We start from the raw sequence: 22,809 nt of genomic DNA, 5'->3' as shown, positions 1-22,809 counted from the left end.
ATATTAAAAGAATATAGAGATTGGTCAATGGCTTTGCAGGCACTGCTACATAACACAATACATGAACGTTTCAGAAGACACCTGTCTCACTTCTGTGCTAGCAGCATTATGAAAAGCAGACTTAGGCTAGTACACTTGTACCACACATATTTGCAGCAATCTCTGGTAACTTGTTGCTTCAAGCAGAGACTGCAGTATTGCATTTATATGAATCAGATAAATACTCATAAAACTTTTGAAGTATTAGTGGAGCAAACAGAAAACTGATGGTCCAAAACAAAAGGAGGGACCAAAATCTATATGACCCCTGCTTACGTAGACTCAAATTTATGAATCACTGTTAAAAATGATGAGAAACATTTAGGACTATGGGACTTATGGAAACCAGGTGGTGATGCAACCACAAGCACCTGAATATGGTCTGTTTCTTAATACCACAGAATACAGAGAGGAAGGAAAATTGAGCTTTTATTAATACTGCGGAAGTTCTCACCTATTATCATAAGATTCCTGTTCTTTAAGGTATTGTTGCATTAGTTCTTCTTGTTTCTTCTTATCATACGATATTTTCTGTTCTGCCATCCATACCTATTTAAAATACACACTAGTTAAAAATTAATCTTAAATGTTCATTACCTATAAGTAAAATCCTGTTATAGCAGAGATGCACATAAAACAATATAGTCTCACAGTCTACTTATATATTAACCAGGGCTGTAAAGCAATTTAAAAAATTAATCACGATTAATCACACTGTTGAACAATAATAGAATACAATTTATTTAAATATTTTTGGATGTTTTCTACATTTTCAAATATATTGATTTCATTTACAACACTGAATACAAAGTGAGCAGTGTTCACTTTATATTTATTTTTTATTACAAACATTAGCACTGTAAAAAAACAAAAGAAATAGTATTTTTCAATTCACCTAATACAAGTACTGTAGTGCAGTCTCTATCATGAAAGTTGAACTTGAAAGTGAGCAGAGATATTTGCATGGCACTGATCTGGCCAGCATTACAAGATATTTATGTGCCAGATGCGCTAAAGATTCATAAGTCTCTCGATGCTTCAATCACTATTCCAGAGAACATGCATCCATGCCGATGATGGGTTCTGCTCAATAACGAGCCGAAGCAGTGCAGACTGACGCATGCTCATTTTCATCATCATGAGTCAGATGCCACCAACAGAAGGCTGATTTCCTTTTTGGTGGTTTGGGTTCTGTAGTTTCCACATCAGAGTGTTGCTCTTTTAAGATTTCTGAAAGCATGCTCCACGCCTCGTTCCTCTCAGATTTTGGAAGACACTTCAGATTCTTAAACCTTGGGTCAAGTGCTGTAGCTATCTTTAGAAATTTCACATTGGTATCATATTTGCATTTTGTCAAATTTGCAGTGAAAATGTTCTTAAAATGAACTACATGTGCTGGGTCATCATTCGAGACTGCTGTAACATGTACTATATGGCAGAATGTGGGTAAAACAGAGCAGGAGACATACAATTCTCCCCCAAAGAGTTCAGTCACTAATTTAATTAATGCATTATTTTTTTAACATGCGTCATCAGCATGGAAGCACGTCCTCTGGAATGATGGCCAAAGCATGAAGAGGCATATGAATATTTAGCACATCTGGCATGTAAATATCTTGTGATGCCAGCTACAACAGTGCCGTGCAAATGCCTGTTCTCACTTTCAGGTGCCATTGTAATTAAGACATGCACAGCATTATCTCCTGTAAATGTAAAAAAACTTGTTTGTCTGAGTGATTTATTGAACAGAAGTAGGACTGAGTGGACTTGTGGGCTCTAAGGTTTTGTTTGTTTTGTTTGAGTGCAGTTATGTAACAACTGCATATTTGTATATATTTGTAAGTTGCACTTTCATAATAAAGAGATTTCACTACAGTACTTGTATGAGGTAAACTGAAAAATACTATTTCTTTTATCATTTTTACAGTGCAAATATTTGTAATAAAAAATAATATGAAGTGAACACTGTACACTTTGTATTGTGTTGTAATTGATATATTTAAAAATGAAGAAAAAACATCCAAAATATTTAATAAATTGCAATTGGTATTCTATTGTTAGTGTGATTAATTGTGATTAATTTTTTTATCACAATTTTTGAGTTAATAGTGTAAGTTAACTGTGATTAATTGACAGCCCTATTATTAATATGATCAGAATTGTGATTTGCTGCTTATGATCAAACATCATCTACAAATTCTTCATATAAACAAAATAGAATAAAAGGATGCCTGTACAAAATTATATCCTATAAAATAATGTCCAACTACGTCTGTATGTGCAGCAAACAATCATTGCACTGCAAAATGATGCAGATAAAAGAGGTATCATCTTGAGGTCATTTTTCTATAGATGTGCACATCATCAAAAATAGCTGAAAGCAAAAGTTGGACTGTAATAAGAGAAGACTTAAGGCGTTTTAACCCACAGAAATGAAGCAAATAATATTAAATAAACCATATAAGAGGATAATAAGATGAAGCAATACTACCATCATCCAACTTTAGGTTATTTTACTCTACAGAGATGCCACAGAAATTATAAAAAATGAATTGTCAAATTATAGCTTTCTTATCTCACATGTGGCAGGAGGAGGAACGTCACCTGGATTGGGATGGGCTGCTGGAAATAAGCATCTCAGCAGGGTAGGAAAAAGAGTTGGCTGCAGCGCTACATCAGCTCTGTGTAGGGGTACTGCTATGCCCTCCCACTTTTTACCAGCCACAAGTGCGAGCAATGGGAAGAGGTGTTGGAGAGGGGCGGCTCGAGGGGGCAGGGCCTTGGGGAATGGGGGCAATGTGAGGGAGCGGGGCCATGGTTTGGGTCCCCATGGCCCTGTCAATTTTAGGGACCTTCCGTCGTCCCTGGTTCTGTGGATCAAGACTGCAGCCTAAAAGTGGGTTTCTGAACAGCAAAATAAATCACACCCATCCTGGATAAGGATAATCGTGTGATAATCACCTAGCAGCACTTGGATCCTTTACAAACTATTAAGTTATTTAATAACAAAAACTGCACATATGCATTTACATGTACAGATATGCACAATGGTGAACTCAAAGCAGTTACTAAATAACAGTCATTGCCTGAGCTCAGTGTTATATTTTCAATGGACACTACCTGGAACACACTTCAACGCTATGGTAAGTAGGGCAGTATAAAAACCTATATAGAATAGAATAAAGCCAAAGTACCCCCCCCCCGCCCCCCCGCCCCATTCTGGCTCCAGGGAAGGTCAGATAGTGTTTCCACCCTTTACCCCAGACTTCTGCCAGTCAGGTAGTGGGGCAGCTCTGACTGAAGCTGATTAAGGGATATAATGAAGCCACATTTTGCCCAACTGCTTTGGCCATACACCTTCTCTCCAGCCAGCACTGCTCACCACCGGAACAGGAAGTCAGGGCTGCCTTGTACTGCCCTGATCCCCTAAACAAACTTTTTCCTGAACAGGCACCTTCTGTCAAGGACTATGCTCACTTTTATCAATGAATTTGTTCCAGAGTCTTCATTTGTTATTGGTGCAATTTTCTATCTTGTGGCTGTAAGCTTTAGTATACAATTGTCTCATGGCTTATGTTGTATATTAGAGGCAAAGTAAGAGGTCACACTTCAGATGGGCTGTTAAATACAGTTATTTTATACTCATCATACATTGATTTTTAGGTGCAGATTAAACAATCTCACAGCACAATCTTGCATACAGTCCTTCTTTCAATGAAGCAATAATTAGCTAGCTATAATTTGTTAACAGAAAATGCAGTTAAGTCACAATCTCATGTTTAAAAATGCAGAAATAAAGAACATATTTCCAACTTCTACATGTCAATGCAAGTGACTCTTAAAATAAGGGACCTGATCATGCAAACAGATGTGCTAATGTGGCCATATCATATCTGCTTCCCGATTACAGCCAAGATTAGGACCTACCCCTTATGTGCTATAACCAGCCCCTCAGGTTTGTCTGCCCTAGCGATTCTCTCCCCCCCCTCCCATTAACTCAAGGTACTTAACATACTTAACACATTAACTACTCTGATACATGTAAAGGTTAGTCTGGATCCTCCCCAAATGTTTATTACAAATATGTTAACTACCTGGAGTTAATTGGCAAACAAGGTAAGGGTTTGTCTACACATAGATTTATTCTGGAATAGCTAGCTATGCCATGTGTGATAACTCTTATGGATTGTCTACACTTAAAAGGCAACGGCAGCTGCATCGCTGTAGTTCAACAGTGAAGACACTACCTATGCTGACTGGAGGGGTTCTCCCATTGGTATAGATAATCCACCTCCCCAAGAGGCAGTAGCTAGGTTGACAGAATTCTCCTGTTGACCTAGCACTGTCTACACCAAAGGTTAGGTTGGATTAACTGCATTGCTCAAGGGTGTGGATTTTTCGCATCCCTGAACGATTTAGTTATGTTGACCTAATTTCCTAGTGTAGACCAGACCTTACTGTGGATTAAGCTAAATCAGGAAAAGGCATTCTTATTCCAGAATACAAGTGGCCATACCTGGAGTTATTCCGCAATATTCTGCTTTAAATTCAAACCCTACCTCAACCCAGAGTAATTTTCATGTACAGAGGAGGCCTAAAAAGCTCTAGCATAGACAAAGCTGGGAAAGGTCTACATTCCAGACTTCTGTCAGCACAACCAAGTCAGTGAGCAGTGTATATTGTAGGCACAGCTACACTGGCAAAGCTGTTTTTACAGTGTAGTTTGTTTCAATCATGAGAGGGTGGTTTTACTAAACAGATACAAAGCACAGCTTTGTCAGTATAAACTGCATTCACCCTAGGAGCACTTTGCCAATTTAGTATACTGGTATCCTCTACTGGTAAAGTGTGCCTACTGTTGACATAGCTGCAGTGTGAAAATCCATCCTGGGCAGCTGCTTGATGTATTGTATCTGCCTCTGATAGCCAGGATGGCTCTCATTCCTTTTTTAATTGTTTTTAAATACTTTGACAATACACTCACTTCTCATGACAATCAAATAATGTGAATCTGGAAAAGTTGAGCAAGAAATTACCCACTTCCTGTCTTTTTAAGAACCAGCCTTAGGGAAAATGGTGCCCTGGGCGAACTTGTATTTTGGTATCCTGTCCTCCCTGGGTGTCACCTCCCCCATTGCCTGGCCCTCGTGGGCTCCCCAACCCCTGCACCCCCATCCTGCACCCCAACCCCTGCATTGTGCCCCCTTTTTCACCTACATAGGGAAATTGACCTGGATGCATGGAGCAGCTGGTTTTGTTGCTCACTCCCCACTCCAATGCTGCTCCTCCAACACACCCCTAGGAGATTGTGAGGGGAGAAGCAAGGTCAGGGCTCCCTGCATCCTGGTCACTTCTGCCACCCAGGGCTGTGTAAGGGGAAGACAACAGAGCAGCAAATCTTGATGCTCACCTCACAGCACAGTTCAGGTGAGGTAAGTGATCTGGATGCACAGAATGCTTGGTGTTGCTCCTCGCTCTCCCCACAGTCCCCTGGGCTCATGGAGGAATGTTGGGGACTGAGCAGCACCTGTGCATCACTGCTCGCTCCTCCCTCATGTTCCTCCACTGGGAGGAAGCAGGGAGAAAACTGGGCACCCCACCACCCAGCGCTTCCCTGCTAACCAGGAAAAGCTTCTGAATCCATACTGACAAGGAGCACCTCTGCACTGCTGCCCGGTGTCCTCTTGACCATGGTGTCCCTGGGCGGTTGCCCGGGTGACCCACCCCTAAGGCCAGCCCTCTTTCTAGGTACTATTAGCTAATATTTTACTGTGCCCAAAGTGTGGTTTGCATCTCATAATACAGACTGAAACCCATTTCTGCCAATGAATCCATGCTGATGGTCCCTAAATCCAGCAACTGGATCAGCATGGAGTCGCATTCAAATACAGGGAACCAGCTCCAAAATGTTTACAATTTAATTTCAGAATTGATGCAAAGCAAAACAAAGCAGTAGACAGGGTATGTGGTGGAATGGCAGAGGTGACATCAGTAAGAGTACATGGTTACTTAGGGCACGCACAAGGAACGTTTAATAAATATTCCGCCGAGTCATGCATCATCCCCTGACTAGTCCCCAAACTCTGAATGCTGTCTCACCACTCTCTACAAGTCATAGCACGTATGACAGCCAGTTTTAGACATTTTGTTTTCTAGAACAAAGTTGTTACACTCTAAAACTGTCAAACCCAAGTTGCTTCAGGTCAATAACCAGCATGATATGGCCAAGCCCCATCAAAATTAGGACTCCTTTTGGAGGAAAAAAATATATGGCCCAAATTTACCAGAGCGGTTACCCAGGGGGTGGGAAGGAATGTACTGGGGGTCAGCGGCTCTGGCCAGGGTGGTATCAGGGGGTAGTACCAGGGGTCAGTGGCTCCACCCTGTGCAGTGTCTCCAGCCGGGGCCGTACCGGGCTGCGGTGTACCAGGGGTCAGTAGCTCCGGCTAGGGCTGTACCAAGGATTAGTATCTTTGGCTGGGGTGGTATCAGGGAGTTCTGCTGGAGATCAGTGTCTCCGGCAGAGGCTGTACTGAGGGTCAGTGTCTCTGGCCAGGGTGGTAGCTGGGGGTTGTACCAGGGGTTAGTGGCTGTACTGGGGTGGAAGGGGCTGTGGCCTGGGCAGTATCGGGGGGATGTACCGGAGGTCAATGTCTCTGGCCGCGGGGGTATCGGAAGCCTGTACCAGGGGGAGAAGGCTGTGGCCAGGGCAGTATCGGGGGGCTGTACTGGAGATCAGTGTCTCCGGCCGCGGGGGCATCAGGGGGCTGTACCGGGGGAGGGGGCTGTGGTCAGGGCAATATCAGAGGGCTGTGGCCTGGGCAGTATCGGGGGGGCTGTACCGGAGGTCAGTGTCTCCGGCCGCAGGAGTATCGGGAGGATGTACTGGGGGAGGGGGCTGTGGCCGGGGCAGTATTGGGGGGATGTATCGGAGGTCAGTGTCTCCGGCCGCAGGGGTATCGGGGGGCTGTACCGAGGGAGGGGGCTGTGGCCAGGGCAGTATCGGGGGGGCTGTACCGGAGATCAGTGTCTCCGGCCGCGGGGGCATCAGGGGGCTGTACCGGGGGAGGGGGCTGTGGCCAGGGCAGTATCGGGGGGCTGTACCGGAGGTCAGTGTCTCCGGCCGCGGGGGTATCGGGGGGCTGTACCGGAGGTCAGTGTCTCCGGCCGCGGGGGTATCGGGGGGCTGTACCGGAGGTCAGTGTCTCCGGCCGCGGGGGTATCGGGGGGCTGTACCGGGGGAGGGGGCTGTGGCCAGGGCAGTATCGGGGGGCTGTACCGGAGGTCAGTGTCTCCGGCCGCGGGGGTATCGGGGGGCTGTACCGGAGGTCAGTGTCTCCGGCCGCGGGGGTATCGGGGGGCTGTACCGGAGGTCAGTGTCTCCGGCCGCGGGGGTATCGGGGGGCTGTACCGGGGGGAGAGGGCTGTGGCCGGGGCAGTATCGGGGAGATGTACCGGAGATCGGTGTCTCCAGCCGCGGGGGTATCAGGGGGATGTACCGGAGGTCAGTGTCTCCGGCCGCGGGAGTATCGCGGAGCTGTACTGGGGGAGGGGGCTGGGGCCGGGGCAGTATCGGGGGGATGTACCGGAGATCAGTGTCTCCAGCCGCAGGGGTATCAGGGGGCTGGACCAGGGGGAGAGGGCTGTGGCCGGGGCAGTATCGGGGGGATGAACCAGAGATCAGTGTCTCCGGCCACGGGGGTATCGGGGGGCTGTACTGGGGGAGGGGGCTGGGACCAGGGCAGTATCGGGGGGCTGTACCGGAGATGAGTGTCTCCGGCCGCGGGGGTATCGGGGGGCTGTACCGGAGATCAGTGTCTCCAGCAGCGGGGGTATCGGGGGACTGTACCAGGGGAGGGGGCTGTGGCCGGGGCAGTATCGGGGGGCTGTACCGGAGGTCAGTGTCTCCGGCCGCGGGGTACTGCGGGGCTGTAGCGAGGGAGGGGGCTGTGGCCGAGGCAGTGTCGGGGGGCTGTACCGGGGGAGGGGGCTGTGGTCAGGGCAATATCAGAGGGCTGTGGCCTGGGCAGTATCGGGGGGGCTGTACCGGAGGTCAGTGTCTCCGGCCGCAGGAGTATCGGGAGGATGTACTGGGGGAGGGGGCTGTGGCCGGGGCAGTATTGGGGGGATGTATCGGAGGTCAGTGTCTCCGGCCGCAGGAGTATCGGGGGGCTGTACCGGAGGGGAGGGGGCTGTGGCCGGGGCAGTGTCGGGGGGGCTGTACCGGGGGGGAGGGGGCTGTGGCCGGGGCAGTGTCGGGGGACTGTACCGGGGGATGGGGCTCTGGCCGGGGCAGTGTCGGGGGGCTGTACCGGGGGATGGGGCTGTGGCCGGGGCAGTGTCGGGGGGCTGTACCGGGGGGGAGGGGGCTCTGGCCGGGGCAATGTCGGGGGACTGTACCGGGGGGGAGGGGGCTCTGGCCGGGGCAGTGTCGGGGGACTGTACCGGGGGATGGGGCTCTGGCCAGGGCAGTGTCGGGGGGCTGTACCGGGGGATGGGGCTGTGGCCGGGGCAGTGTCGGGGGGGCTGTACCGGGGGATGGGGCTCTGGCCGGGGCAGTGTCGGGGGGCTGTACCGGGGGATGGGGCTGTGGCCGGGGCAGTGTCGGGGGGCTGTACCGGGGGGGAGGGGGCAGTGTCGGGGGGGCTGTAGTGGGGGATGGGGCTCTGGCCGGGGCAGTGTCGGGGGGCTGTACCGGGGGATGGGGCTGTGGCCGGGGCAGTGTCGGGGGACTGTACCGGGGGATGGGGCTCTGGCCGGGGCAGTGTCGGGGGGCTGTACCGGGGGATGGGGCTGTGGCCGGGGCAGTGTCGGGGGACTGTACCGGGGGATGGGGCTCTGGCCGGGGCAGTGTCGGGGGGCTGTACCGGGGGATGGGGCTGTGGCCGGGGCAGTGTCGGGGGGCTGTACCGGGGGGGAGGGGGCAGTGTCGGGGGGGCTGTAGTGGGGGATGGGGCTCTGGCCGGGGCAGTGTCGGGGGGCTGTACCGGGGGATGGGGCTGTGGCCGGGGCAGTGTCGGGGGGCTGTACCGGGGGGGAGGGGGCAGTGTCGGGGGGGCTGTAGTGGGGGATGGGGCTCTGGCCGGGGCAGTGTCGGGGGGCTGTACCGGAGGTCAGTGTCTCCGGCCGCGGGGGTATCGGGGGGATGTAGCGGGACTCCGGCCCCGCTCGCTCACCTTTTTGATGTTGGATTTGGAGGCGGGGTGAAAGTCTTTCTTGCACATGAAGTTGGCGAAGGATTTCCCCATGGCGGCGGCGCTGGGCCCGGCTCAGGCCACTCGCTCGAGTCGCTCTGCTGCGCCAGGCCAGGCCCCAGCTTCCGGGGCAGGGGGCGGGGCTTCCTGCCGGGGGCGGGGCTCGGCGACACCTGCCCCCACACGGAGTCGGGCGGCGGGCCGCGTGCGCCAGGTGAGACCAACGCGGAGCCTGCCCGGGCCTGACAGCCCGTAGCCCCGCCCCGCCCCGCCCGCGCGATCCCCCCCCGCCAACTCCAGTTCCCGGGATCACCCCTCCCGCCGCTGACAGTTCCGGGTCCCTACAGGATCCCTGTATTCCCCCCCCCCCCGCCGGCCCTGGGCGCGCCTGGCCCCCGCGGGTCCCGGTTCCCCGCCCCCTCTTGAGGGGAGCAGCGAGACGGGCTCGGGCTGCACTAACGGCCCCGCTGCCAGCTGCGGGGGCCGGGCACGGGGCCTGGAGTCCCGGCTCCCTGGGGGCCATTGCGCACGTCAGCTCTCTCCTAGAGGGGGGTTTCTAGTCTGTGTTTCGGGGACCCAGGCCAGAAAAAAGCAGTCGTTCGGTTAGCGGTGTGATAGCCTCCAGCCCTCGGTGAAACACCTTCCCTGCCCTCGGCTCCTGTTCATGGCTGCGCAGCACCCCCACCTCTGAATTTTATTGTTATTTATTTCAAGGATGGCTTCGAGACCCACCGAACCGCGCTCCTGTGACACATTTGTGGCCCTGCCTCCAGCAACAGCTGGCAGCCGGGTTGTTTTTGGAAAAAATTCAGATAGACCCTGTGATGAAGTGCAAGAGATAGTCTATTTCCCTGCTGCTTCTCATAAGGCTGGAGACAAGCTTGAGGTAAGAGCAAAGTGCTCCTGAACAGAAATTAACCCTGCTTGTCCACCATATAATAAAAATAGTAAAGAATTAAACATTAGTTTAAAAAAATCTCCTATGTTTGGCCAAGCACAAGATGTAAAATAGTGGTCCTGCCATGAGGGCAGGGGACTGGACTCATGCCCTCTCGAGGTCCCTTCCAGTCCTAGAGTCTCTTGAGTCTATGAGTGTAAGTTTTGTATTGCTGTGTAATAGCACAGCAGGATCGGAACCCTCCATCAGAAATACCCACTGACTTAGTGCAGTGAGAGTCAGCTCAGTGCACCCCTTCAGATTCTGCTTTTGAGGACCCTCTTTTATTTAACTCACTCTAAACCCACTTTTTGTGGGTCCTATTCTAAGTCATGCTTGGCCTTTTGTGATGAAGATTGTTAGTAGCATGTTAGTTTATTTATAGATGCCCAACATCTCCTACAGCAGATAATCTAGACTCTTATCTAGCTGCAGCATAGAAGTTAGTTTGTGGGCCTTTTGAAATATGTAGCTAACTACCTCCCTAGCAGTGTTTAACAACCAATGACCTTGACTGGATAACTATTTTAAAATAGATGGAGTTTGGTGATCCAAAGTATGTGCGGGTATCCCTTTAATCATTTGAATAGGAAACCAGATATTATTTTGTCTTCCGATGCAAATTAGGAATGGAGAACCCTTAAAGAGAGCTTGTTTCTATTAATTATACTACTTCACTTACATAGTATATACATATATTTCTATTGAATTTGGGTTTTCTAATGATAGTTTACTATTCTATGGTTTTGTGGGATAAGCAGGGCCAGCTCCAGCGGGGATAAGGAGAAGATACGATTTTGTTGGTTATTGTTGGAAGCTCCTTTCACAAAGGAAATCAGCTGAATGAGAACTTTCAGGGCCTGCATTCATTAAGTAGCATTTTGATTTTTGATTACTCTTCTCATGCCATGGTTTATGTTGCAGTGCACTTATATAGAAATTGAGCAAGCAGCAAAAACATATGCAGTTGTTTTGAGTCGTCCATCTTGGATATGGGGTGCAGAAATGGGAGCCAATGAACATGGAGTTTGCATTGGGAATGAAGCAGTGTGGGGACGAGAAGAAGTCTGTGATAATGAAGCACTCCTAGGCATGGACCTCCTCAGGTTGGTACATACTCTAGTTGTATTTAGATAGATATACTATGTTGAATTTGGTTTTAAGTTATAACCCAGATACATGTTTTTATATAGAAACAAACATATCTCTGAAGGCAAGGACCCTGCCTTTTCTGCTGTTCTGTTCTTGGTTAAAACATGAACACTTCTAGGAAGAAAGGCCTGCTCCAACTTCTGTTAAAGTCATTGTGAATCTTTGACATGGCTGAAGCATTAATGTGGAATGTGCAAATGAAGATATTAGAAATTGTTCTATCAGTACTTCTAGAATTTTTTAAAAGATATAATTATGAATTGAAATTCTCACAAGCACACAATTGCAGTTTGAGGGGTTGGGGTTATGCCTTGTAATGTTCTTCCCCAATTTTTTTTCTGTCACAGTTTTGGCCACAGATCCCCAAATAAAACAAATGTACAAAAACAAAAAAAGTCCAGCTTCTTTTTTTGCCAATTTCCTGTTGGCCAGAAACAAGCAATTAAGAACAAAACTAGTCTTACTATGATAGAAGTCTCTGCCAATAGTTTAACCCTTTTTTCTTAATTCAGACCAGGCAGTAATTCCCACCTGGGAATGGGGGGTGAATGAGGACACTTCCTGTGAACATTCTTCCTCCCTCGCACACTTCCATTTTATTGCATCCTCCTCCATGGAGGAGGCACAGCCAATCAGATATACAGTCCAGCAGCTTAACGAGGAGCTCAGGTAGGTTCCTCCTTTCTTCCCCAGTGAAGGGGTCTGATCCCTTTCTGGTTTAGACAGGGACAGGGTACCCACACCCCACCACAGTATTCACTGTTCAGATTCAACTTTAATCATGTTCAAGAATTCTTCTAAAACAAGATAAATACATAAGATAACATCTTAATTTTGTTTTAGACTTGGACTCGAAAGAGCAGATACAGCTGAAAATGCCCTCACTGTCATGGTTGACTTGCTAGAAAAATATGGACAAGGAGGAAACTGTATGGAGAGTCACATGGCATTTACCTACCATAACAGTTTTCTGATAGCTGATAGAAAGGAGGCTTGGGTACTGGAGACTTCAGGAAAATACTGGGCAGCAGAGAAAATAGAAGGTATGGGTAACATTCTTCATTAGAGTTTTAAATCTTCCCTCTGCAACAGCATTAGTAATTCCCCACTTTTCATATACAAACTGCTTCATTAGGATGTGGGGGATCCAGCTAGCTTCTGGGTATGTGTGTGCCACGCTGCTTTCATGTCAATAGCAGAAATGGGTCTTTAGAAGGGACTTAATTGTAGGCAGAATAGGGGCTTACGGATGAGCTCAGGGAGGTTGTACCATATATAGGGGGCCATAGATGTGACCGTGAAAGCAAACACCGATGGAGGAGAGGACATAGGCAATGTAAAGCATGACAAGAGACTGGCAGAATTATGTAGCGCTTTAAGGGTGGTGACAAGATGTTTAAAAACTGATGTGATAATAGACGTGGAGCCACGGGAAGGATTCAAAGAGGAGTGAGCGGATCAAATTGATGGGCAGAGAAGATAATTGTTTGGGAGGCCAGTAAAGTAGTTGAGCTGGAATATAACGAGGATCTGAACAAAACACTTGGCTGTAGGAATGGAAATAAAAGTGAATATCAGAGCTGCTGAGGATGCAGCAGCAGCAGAATTTGGATATGGCTTGGATGTGTGATGGGGGGAGAGGGAGAGAGAAGCCAAAAATATTCCTATGACTGCAGGGGAACTCAGCAGGTTATATGAGAACTTCAAAAAAGCTTTTAAATATAAAATATGTTTCAGTAAGCTAAATGTAAACAAATAAAATACTGGATAAATCAATGCATAAAGGACACTAAATGATCTCTTTCCCCATTTTATAAATAGAGGGTGTGCGGAATATCTCCAATCAGCTCTCTATAACAACCAAGATCGATCGGGAACATCCCAAAATGAGAGATTATGCTAAGAGCAAAGGCTGGTGGGAAGGTGAAAAAGAATTTGACTTTGCTGCTGTATATTCCTACGTAAATACTGCCAGAATGACAACTTCAAGGGGCAGATACTGTGAAGGCTATAAGCTACTGAATAAACACAAAGGTATCCATTATTATTTGACTATAGCAAATCAAATAAAGTATTTAGTATGGTGTGTGCATTTAATTCAAGCGATTAAAAAGTCTGCTGTGGTAGTAAGTACTACACTGGATTAATTCAATAATAATTCAATTGAAGACAATATTAGAGTGATTGGATTTTTAAGGGCTGTTCACTATTTTTAAGTTTTCTAATATTTTTTGCATCTTTCTCAATTGAGTGGAGAGAAATCATAAACAAATTTTATATATTAAATATTTAATACTGCAGCCGTACCTATAGGCCAGGGCTGAGCAAACTTTTTGGCCGTATCTAGGTATGGAAATTGTATGGCAGGCCATGAATGCTCACGAAATTGGGGTTGGGGTGTGGGAGAGGGCAAGGACTCTGGCTGGGAGTGGAGGCTCTGGGGTGGGGCTAGAAATGAGGAGTTCGGGGTATGGGAAGGGGTTCCGGGCTCAGGCAGGTGGGTTATTTTCCATCCACCTACTTGCCAGAAAAAAAGACTTCCAAAAATTCACTGCTACCCATACAAGCTTGGGAAAGCTTTGCAGCAGGCCTCTATTAGTACAGTGCCTAACTGAACCCACCTCTGAACACTATTTTCATATGAATATGAAGTCATTCTGCCTAATCTAACCTTTTTTTTTTTTTTTGGGTTGGACTTGAAGATACCATATTAAAAACATAATTTAAAAAAGGTTACTGTTAAAATTATATAGTCTAGTAAAACACCCTGTCTGGACACAGGATAAAGGAGTTTACAGCACTATCAGAGGGAATTCTTAATTACTGACTTATTAACATAACTTTTTTCACATTTATGCAGAGAGAAACTACTACTTCTCTTCCAACTGCTTCTATGTGGCAGCTTTTAACTGTGTTACATATACATCAAAATAGCATTTGTATTCACTGTTGCATTTGAAATGATTAAACGGAAATCAAATTGCATCTCTGGGTGCTTTTTGTTTTTTTGAGGCCTGTCACCCCAGCTTTAGCACTTATTCACTGCGTGCTAGGGAATTATCTATAGATAGCTTACTCTGGTGCTCATATAAATCTTGCATCCATTTTGGGAATTGCAGGTTCTGAATATTTAATACCTGTATTATAGCAGTGTTAAGGTTCTATCAGCATTTTCACCTAAATCCCCATTTTCAGGTATTCACGTCAGCCATTTTTAAATCACCCTAGGTGATCAGCCTGATATAGTTTCATTTCCTTTAGATTTTTTTTTTAAATCCATGCCTTAAAAGTGATTTAATTTAGAGCAGCAACAAAGGCATAGTTATCATACTCTACCCTTCCAAGCTTTTTCTCCCAATAGCTTAAAAAAAAAGTCTTCCAGTCTCCTGATCTTTGATGGGTGGAGAAACTTTTAAAATAGCTATGATATTTATATTTGTAAAGTAGCTACTGAGAGACTATATGGGGAACCTAGGAGAATCAAAACCTGATCTAGACAAGAAAAATGTAATACATAGTGCCTGCTGGACAAGCTGCTGACCTGCACTTAGTCTTGGTTTGCAATGACTGACCTTGACCAAATATGAAAACTGCCTCCTCTCTTTAGTGTCCGTCATTTGCCTGTCTGGTTTACTGTGATGAATTCCTCCTGCTGGCTTCCTCCAGCCCGTTGTGCCCATACACTGGAGAAGAGTGCACATGGTTAATTAACCGTGTGCAATTCTTGAAGCGCCGCATGGGTTGCAACTTGCATCATATACAGGGAAACTTCGACAAGTCAACTTAAGTTTTCTCACTGAGCAGCAGTCTTTTCTTAGAAATGGTGAGGCCATTTAAACTAGAAATCCTAATCCACTGAGAGATGGTATGAGGGAAACATAGCAAGTGTAGGAAGTTTCAAGTTGCCAATATCCCTTTAAAATGGAAAAACAAATGAATAGATTAGCTGTTTCTCTCTTTTATATAAGCACTTGTTCACCTGTAATACCAGATTTGGAGAAAAAATATCTGTAGATGCCCTTGTTAAAATATTGGCAGTACATCACTAGGCATTCACATAAACCACTACAGTATATATACAAAACAGAGACAGCATTTGAACACTATCTACTTTAAAATAATTTACTTTTAGAATTTTCACAAGAATAGCCAATACCAATGAAGGGGTTCCATTCACCCCATCTCAGAAAGAAAACTATTTTCACAAGGATGCTGAACTCAAGTTTGCCTTATTTAGTTTGGTGCTTGCTAATCAGTATCACATGTGGCTACGTTAGTGTGGTTCCATTCCATTCAAGATATAAAACTGATTGTTCTCTAGTGCATCATTTCAGCGGGTTATCTTGAAATATAAATTACCTGGGAAGTAAAATAGTAATAGTCTAATCTCTTCAAGGTGCGTTTTCAAAGAAGTGCACGGGAAATCCACATAAAGTTGTCATTAGTTTTACATTTTCAAAGCTGTCTAGTGGGATTTGTACACAGATAATACCAGTAAGCAATACTGTGATTTGTCTGCTTAACTCCCACACAACATTTAGGAAGTTTAGTCTTTAATCTTGAACTATGAATTTTCATCTGAAAAGTTATTTTATCTGAACTATTTGCTAGGGTTATTATTTATCATACACTTTGGAAGTCCAAAATACATTTGTTATAGCACTTGAGTCATAATTGCAATATCTCATTGTCATTTCCTTATCAGAAAAGATAAAAATAAAACAGTAATCTTATTTGCTATTTTAAACATGTGGCTTATTCCAGTATGTATGTGGGCTGAAGGATTGATTGCTTTTATGACAGAGCTAAAGTGTCTCTTTCATGTTTTTAACTACCGTGTAAGAAACTAGTCTTGATATCCCTTGTTTTGCACCAGTTGGCCTTTTTGCCAACATAGCATATTAACATGAACATTATCTTTGAAAAATGTGAGGAGTAAAGCAGGCAGTTCTAGCGTAGCTGATATTTAGTTGCTATTAGTCTTGTATATAAATTCATTGTTTTGTATTTTAAACAAAACAAGGCAATATAACTTCTGAAACAATGATGGAAATTCTTCGGGATAAAGAGAGTGGCATTAATATGGAAGGAGGATTTATGACAACTGGAAGTATGGTCTCTATCCTACCTCAGGAGCCTAATCTCCCTTGTATTCATTTCTTTACGGGAACTCCAGACCCTGACAGGTGATGCAATAACTAATTAAAATGAAAAGTTAGCAAATGTTTTCTAAGTTATAAGATGGTGTCGTTTATTTGCTTATTAGCTTCGTTTTATTATTATTTTAAAACAAGTCCCAAAATGTAGTGAGAGCCAAATGCATAAGTCATAATTTAGGGGTTCATTACCCCTTTACATACATATATAACATTGATGTAAATGTGGGGAGACATCATACACATTTTATCTGAGTAATTACAACAAGGCTAAGAGTTATTTGACACCTTTCTCCAGTGGAAGTAGAGGGGATAAATGGAAGGAAAATACAATGAGGCATTGACTTCTGCTTGGTACTTTTAATAAAACTATATCAATTAAGGATCTGTGTTCTGTTTCCTCTCTCTAGGTCTGTTTTTAAGCCTTTTATTTTTGTGCCAAATATTACTCAGTTACTAAAAACCAGTTCACCAACATTTGGTCATGATGATCCAGTGAAGAAGAAACCACGGTTTCTGACTAAGCCAGATCGAAGACATGAACTCTATAAGCAACATGAAAGTGCTGCTGTGGTTATGGAAACCTTCAAGGTACATTCAGTTTCACTGCAAGGTGGTGATTTGGGTAATTCACTCCACTCGTGGTTTGCAGATGTGATACTATTTAATGCTCCAGTTTGTTGGATGGTAAAGAATATTTATGTAGTGCACTTGTGTGCAATCTGTTCAGTCTCGAGTATGTACACATTACAGAAATGCCCAGAAGCCATCAATCCTTCAACTATTTCCCTAGGCTCTGGCATGGTCAGTCAAACGTCTGTCCTGCTCAGCCTAAGGTTCCCAAAGCCTGAAATGGAGCAGACCAGACTACTCTTTCCATCTCCTGTAATTGCACCAGCCAGACCTTGGTACTACTCAACAGCCCCAGCACGGAAGGAATGGCCCCTGGTCAGAGCACTCCCAGCCATCACAATTGCTGCTCTTGGGTCTAAAGGGAGGGGTTGGGGTGCCCATTATCACTTCCTTGTAGTGACAGGATTGATTCAAACACTTCAGTTTAAAAGTCACAGACTTTTCTTTGTAAGTCTCCCTTCAATGCCCCACGTTGGATACCACTGATTAAGTGCATCAATGTGCTCAGCACTGTTTTGAGTTAATATCATAATAGCTTGCGATGGTAGTGCCTGAGCTCCAGATTGCATGTTGAATTATGAGGATTTTAATTTAAATTAGCTAGTGGTACCAAGGACTTGCTGTAATAAATATTAGTGTATTCTTCTTAAGTTGTTGTGACCAATGGTGTATGTAGGCCAGTATGAGGATCACCAGTTACAAAAAGGCTGAGGTTTGGAGTCTGCGTAGACTCACCAGAAGGATTTCAGTATAAAGCCCTGTAACCAATAGGGCCAGGTCTAAAGTACACTAGGGGTTGGTGCACTCTTTGGAGCAGTGTATATGGGAGCAGCAGCAGGTAGATGGGTGGGAAGGGGGCTTTAAAATTGCAACTGCAGCAATGTAGGGAGATTATGGGAGAAGCTGTAGCTAGGTACCACAGTGGACATAGAGGGTGAAGGGGGAGTGGAGAGGAGCTGCAGGGAGCCCCCGTTTTGTGTAAATACAGGGTTAGAAAGCACCACATTCCTCTGACCACTGATCTTCTAATACCCCACTCAAATTGAAAGCAGGGTAAGTGGGAGGGAGAACATGATTTTAGGGGTTATAGGTGGTCGATGAGTTAGTCCAGCCCCCGCTGTGGGAAGACACTGCAGGTGTTTCTACCTTAGCTAATTCAAACTATAATGATGAAAGGGGAGTAGGGATAAATATTATGGGATGTTTTGACTCTGAGGGAGATGGGGACCTCTGGTTTTCACCAAGTATTATTGGAAAATAGATGCTAAATACAGAAATCCTGGAGTATTTATGACCAAGAGTAGTGTGATTGGCTTCTCTCTGGCTGGGCCCTCCCTATCACTCCTGCCAGCTCCTTTGGTCTAATTGCCAAGGATGTGGCATCAAGCCAGTAATTTTTCTAGATTTCCTGACTCTTCTGTTTTTAACTCCTAAATCCAGTTGTCTTCCCTTCCTTTTCATACCATCTTTAGTCAGGCTCCAGTTGTAGTTCCTGGTGACACCGTCCCACTAATACATCCTCACAAGAAACTTGAAGCAGCGGAGCAGTAAGCACACCAGCCACAGATGAGGATGTCAGAGCATGCTTACTGCATTAGCACAACCTACAGCTCTGCCACACTGTGACTATGTTTACATTAGGAGTAGCGGGAGCCCTAATTTCCATCAGCACAGATAAGCTGATGACAGCAATGGGCAAGGCTGTAGCCTACAGAGGGCTCAGGCTTTTATCACTGTTTTGTTTAAGGCTGCTCAGGGCAGCTCAAGACTATATGATGTGAAACAAGCCCCATTTCCTTTTTGTTACCACCTTAGAGAATTACAGGCCCCCGTTTTCCTCATCAGCATAATTGCCTATTTTTTGTGGAGCAAGGAGGCTAGTTGCTGACTTCTAAAAGGTCACTGGTTTTGTTGAAGTAAAGCCTAGAATTTATTTAAACTTTCAGTCCAAAAATGGATGCCATCCAAAGACAGGGCTATTCAGAATCTAAACACCCCCCCATTTCTAAAAAGGCACTTCTGCACAATTAAGTTTTGCTGCTGAAAGCACTGAAGAACCTTTTATTTTTACCATTCCAGCACCTCACACTAAAAGTTTGCAAGTTGTAGGTAGATGGGACAAAATGCTGTATGAGGGACAGCGCACCTGAGCAAGAACACTATGTAACCTAGACAAACTGGACAGCATTGATTGTTGTTACGGGCACAGGTACAAGAGTCTAAGTAGGAAGATGATTGACTATAGCAAGACTTTGTTTTAAATGGTACAGTGCTGTTAGAGTTTCATTGGGAAATGTATTTTTTTGTTTTTGTAGGAAAAGGGTAAAGAGATGCTGGAACAGATACGGAAGTTGGAGAAAGAGAAAATTAACAAGATGGAATCAATCCTGCAAAATCAATGTCTTGATGTTAACCAAGCTGTTAACCTTTTTTCACAGTGTGTGGAAGAGGAAATCAACACATATTGCCTAAGAGTATAAATCAAATACAGTGGAGTTTGGTCTTGGTGATCATCATCCCTTGTAGTTGTATGGCTCTAGGGATCAAATCTTATTTTCCAAAAGTAATTTTTCATTGATGATTAGGCATTTAGCATCTTATACATGCTGGCCAACAGGCTTTTGATAATGATCAAACAAGAAAGATTTTCAAAGGTAGGGAATAGTTTTGCCTTTAAATGACACTTGGCTAAAGAATGACAACTAGCTGAAATTCCAGTTAGAAGCAACTTGATTAACAACTAAATAATAGGTATTGAAATGCTTGGTTATTTTATTATTAAGATTTTATTCGGTACATCTTTGATTTGAATAACTCACTCTGTGAATATGCATGTAGATTTTATATTCAAGAAGTGTTACTCAAGTTGATCATCACAGCATAATTTCACTGTCTGAATTAAAATGGACAAGTGAGGACTCTCTAAAATGGAGAAGCCACTATTATGCATCATTATCCTTTGAGATTTTATTCCCTGCAAAACAAATGTCGCAGCACCAATACTTATTTTAACTCTCTGTTAATAATCCTCCAGTTGTGCAATTGCCACACTAAGAAAAATATTTTACTTGTCAGCAATAAGTTTTCGTGACAGTTGTACACTAGGATAGACTATAGCTCAATCTAGTATGACTAATAGGATACATGTACTTTACAGTTGCATTGCCACTTCCACAATTATGGATGACAAGTTAACCTTCAAATTAACACACTGAGAATGTGTCTGTCTAAAGTAATCTGCCATTTTAAAACCAAATTACAGTTTCAGCTTGACAATAAGTAAGTTGTATTGAAATATGTTAATATAGCTTAGACTTTCAAGTTGCTTTGAGGTAATGAGTGTTTGGTATCTTAGCAATACAAAATGTCCTGCCAGTTACCACAAAACATTTAAGCTTTAACATCCTTATACATTTGCTAACCTTTATTTAGAAAGAAGGGTTTTGGCTATATGTACTACTCTATGATTACTTTGAAATGAATTTTGCTAGTGCACTTTTCAAGACAGCGCTGGATTGTTTTTCATTATCTTTATTGAATCATTGCCTGTTTAACAAGAACAATGAATAATAGGTCTGAGTATTTAAAGAGCTGAAGTGTGCATACTCTTACAGCATGACAGTTTTAAATAGAGACTCTTCAAACTTTTCTTCTTTAGATGAACACCTTGTTATTTGTAACTTGTCTTGCCAAAGCTGCTAACTTATTAAAGTTTTTATTTCAACAAAGCTAAATCCTTGATCCTGTATTAAAGTCATGATGAATTTGTAACATTACCTTCATATTCTTGGCAAGAGACTGGAAGTACAGATGCAGGATTCTGACTTCATTCATGCAGAATCAAGCAAAAGGTATGGTAGACTTGTAAAGGAGAAAGTACTTAAAAGAATCTGAAGTACAGAATGTATAAAATAACTGGTGATATTACTGGCATACTAAAAATCAGTTTAAATTTTCTGTAACTGGTTAGTAACTGCAATCAGTATTAGCACAGATATCAGAGATAAATTTATACAAGAATTAAAAAAAACAAAAAACAGTTTTCCTGGATAAATTTGAAGAACTTTACCTATTTGTATATTTTCTCCATTTAAAACTGTTGCTTTTCTGTGCCTATAACTAAGCCTGTGTAATAGAAAGAGTGCAGGCCACACTTTCAATTGCAATTATTCATATATATTAAAATTGTATAGAGATAGACTAACATCTGATTATTTAGCAACAAATACCTACTTTAGTCAGCAAAATACTGTGAGAAAACGTTCTTGTAATATTTCTTTGTGTTAGGAGGAACACCCACTAGCAGAGGCATAAAAAATCCAAGCAGAGGAAACCCTCGTATCCCACAGCTACTGTGAATACCACCTGCCAAGTGGGGGGCTCTTGAACTTTCCCCCATAATGTAAAGTATTTGAAATAACACCACTTCCATGGCAAGAAGCTTTTGGAAGTGATCACACTTTTTATAATCCTAAAAATTAAATATACAGTTTAAAATTGTGATCAGGATTCTAGCTATGACAGACCCTCCAGAAAGCCTTATAATAGCTTTGTAGATGCTTTTCTCTGTGTAGGGGCTACATCCGATGTACAATGCATACCGGTCCTGAAAGTAGGTCACCTCTCCCTCCAATGTCTCTATACTGATTTGTTTTATCACACATTAGTAATGTTAACAGAATGAAGTATTGGGTGCATCATCTTACCCTTGTTCCCTCTCTGGTCTCCACACACACACACAAAATTCAAGGCCTTCTGAATTGCCTTTTGTTGAAAAAACTTAGCAGTGTAGACAAAGCCTTAGAGTCCTCACCTATTTATATGAAATCAAGAATCCACTATGTAGTTGTTATACAAAGAGCTACAGAATTCTAGCAACTGTGTATCACCCCTGCCCCCATCAAAGTGATAGTCATCTTTATGTAGTCCATTTCAAGAATTAAGTTATTTTAGATATTCCACCTGCCATTTAGACACCTTGATGATTTGTAGTTTTACAAATCCAGGGTTACTCTTTTGTAAACTGTATCCCTTCCATCATATGTGAAAGAGCCCACAAACAAAAGATGAAATTGAAACTGAGTGGAGTATACAAAGCAAACTGAAAAGATAAGTTTTACATGCAGACTTTTAGGTTTAGTGATCAGAGGCGTTACAAATAATGCCAGTAGGTAAAACATTTTCTATAGAAGTTTGAGTAAGGTGACCGTGACTCTTCTGTGTCTGTGCTAGCAAACACTTAGGACCCCACCCCACCCCAAGATTTCCTGAAGGTTCAGTAATACAAAGAATGTTCATAAACTGTCAAAAGGATATTTTTGAATCAAGTGATTTGCTAAGTTCCATCTCAGCTCCTACTGAATGTGTTTTCGACAGCAAGCCATTTGGCAGTCATACCACTTGGCGGTGATCTTGTAACACCTTCCAGAAAGGCACTCAAATGGACAGCTTGATTTTAAAACTCAGGTAGTGAAAGAAGCTGTTGGGTCAGAACTTAGCTCAAGCCTTAGTCACCAAGACTGTGGTGGGTAGGATTGTGAAGTAAGAACTGTACTTTTCCACATGATAGTGCTTGATTCATCACTACATTACACCAAGTCATAAACTGGACTACCTTACTACCTGCTCATAATGAGTGGGGATGTCCCGTTATGTATGCAGCCTAGATTCCAACATGGCAGTGATATTTTGGCTATTC

At 44.2% G+C, this 22,809-nt stretch overlaps 2 protein-coding genes across 4 annotated transcripts in view; one reads left to right on the top strand and one right to left on the bottom strand.

Annotated features, from left to right (window-relative positions):
• CIR1 (corepressor interacting with RBPJ, 1) overlaps positions 1-9,370 on the bottom strand; it is a 46,734-nt gene extending 37,364 nt beyond the window's left edge. For both annotated transcript variants that reach the window (XM_030580046.1, XM_030580047.1), the window contains exons 1-2: positions 9,216-9,370; positions 494-588 (exon numbers count right to left, since the gene is read on the bottom strand). In XM_030580046.1, the coding sequence (XP_030435906.1) occupies positions 494-588; positions 9,216-9,287 (167 nt within the window). In that variant the 5' untranslated portion in view covers positions 9,288-9,370. The remainder of the gene's footprint in view (positions 1-493; positions 589-9,215) is intronic.
• Positions 9,371-9,373: 3 nt separating this feature from the next.
• Positions 9,374-21,309, top strand: SCRN3 (secernin 3). Of its 2 annotated transcripts, XM_030580048.1 has the most exons (8): positions 9,374-9,447; positions 9,948-10,119; positions 11,095-11,276; positions 12,166-12,365; positions 13,144-13,356; positions 16,346-16,508; positions 16,889-17,069; positions 19,427-21,309. In XM_030580048.1, exons 2-8 carry the CDS (start codon positions 9,949-9,951, stop codon positions 19,589-19,591), a joined length of 1,275 nt encoding a protein of 424 aa, XP_030435908.1. In that variant the 5' UTR covers positions 9,374-9,447; position 9,948; the 3' UTR covers positions 19,592-21,309. The 2 variants fall into 2 exon arrangements, with proteins under 2 accessions (XP_030435908.1, XP_030435909.1); XM_030580049.1 differs by lacking the exons at positions 9,374-9,447; positions 9,948-10,119 and adding an exon at positions 11,835-11,991 and having other exon boundaries at positions 11,191-11,276.
• The last annotated feature ends 1,500 nt before the right edge of the window (positions 21,310-22,809 follow it).

The sequence above is a fragment of the Gopherus evgoodei genome, chromosome 11 (assembly GCF_007399415.2).
Source record: "Gopherus evgoodei ecotype Sinaloan lineage chromosome 11, rGopEvg1_v1.p, whole genome shotgun sequence".
NCBI classification, from domain to species: domain Eukaryota; kingdom Metazoa; phylum Chordata; order Testudines; family Testudinidae; genus Gopherus; species Gopherus evgoodei.
This window is presented reverse-complemented; position numbering and strand designations above follow the sequence as displayed.

Bases quoted from the DNA above. Each gene is read 5' to 3' on its own strand.
- SCRN3 (XM_030580048.1), top strand. From the start codon at position 9,949: ATGGCTTCGAGACCCACCGAACCGCGCTCCTGTGACACATTTGTGGCC. The intron at 16,509-16,888 runs GTGATGCAATAA...TCCTCTCTCTAG, and splicing joins GGAACTCCAGACCCTGACAG to GTCTGTTTTTAAGCCTTTTA. The intron at 17,070-19,426 runs GTACATTCAGTT...TTGTTTTTGTAG, and splicing joins TGGTTATGGAAACCTTCAAG to GAAAAGGGTAAAGAGATGCT.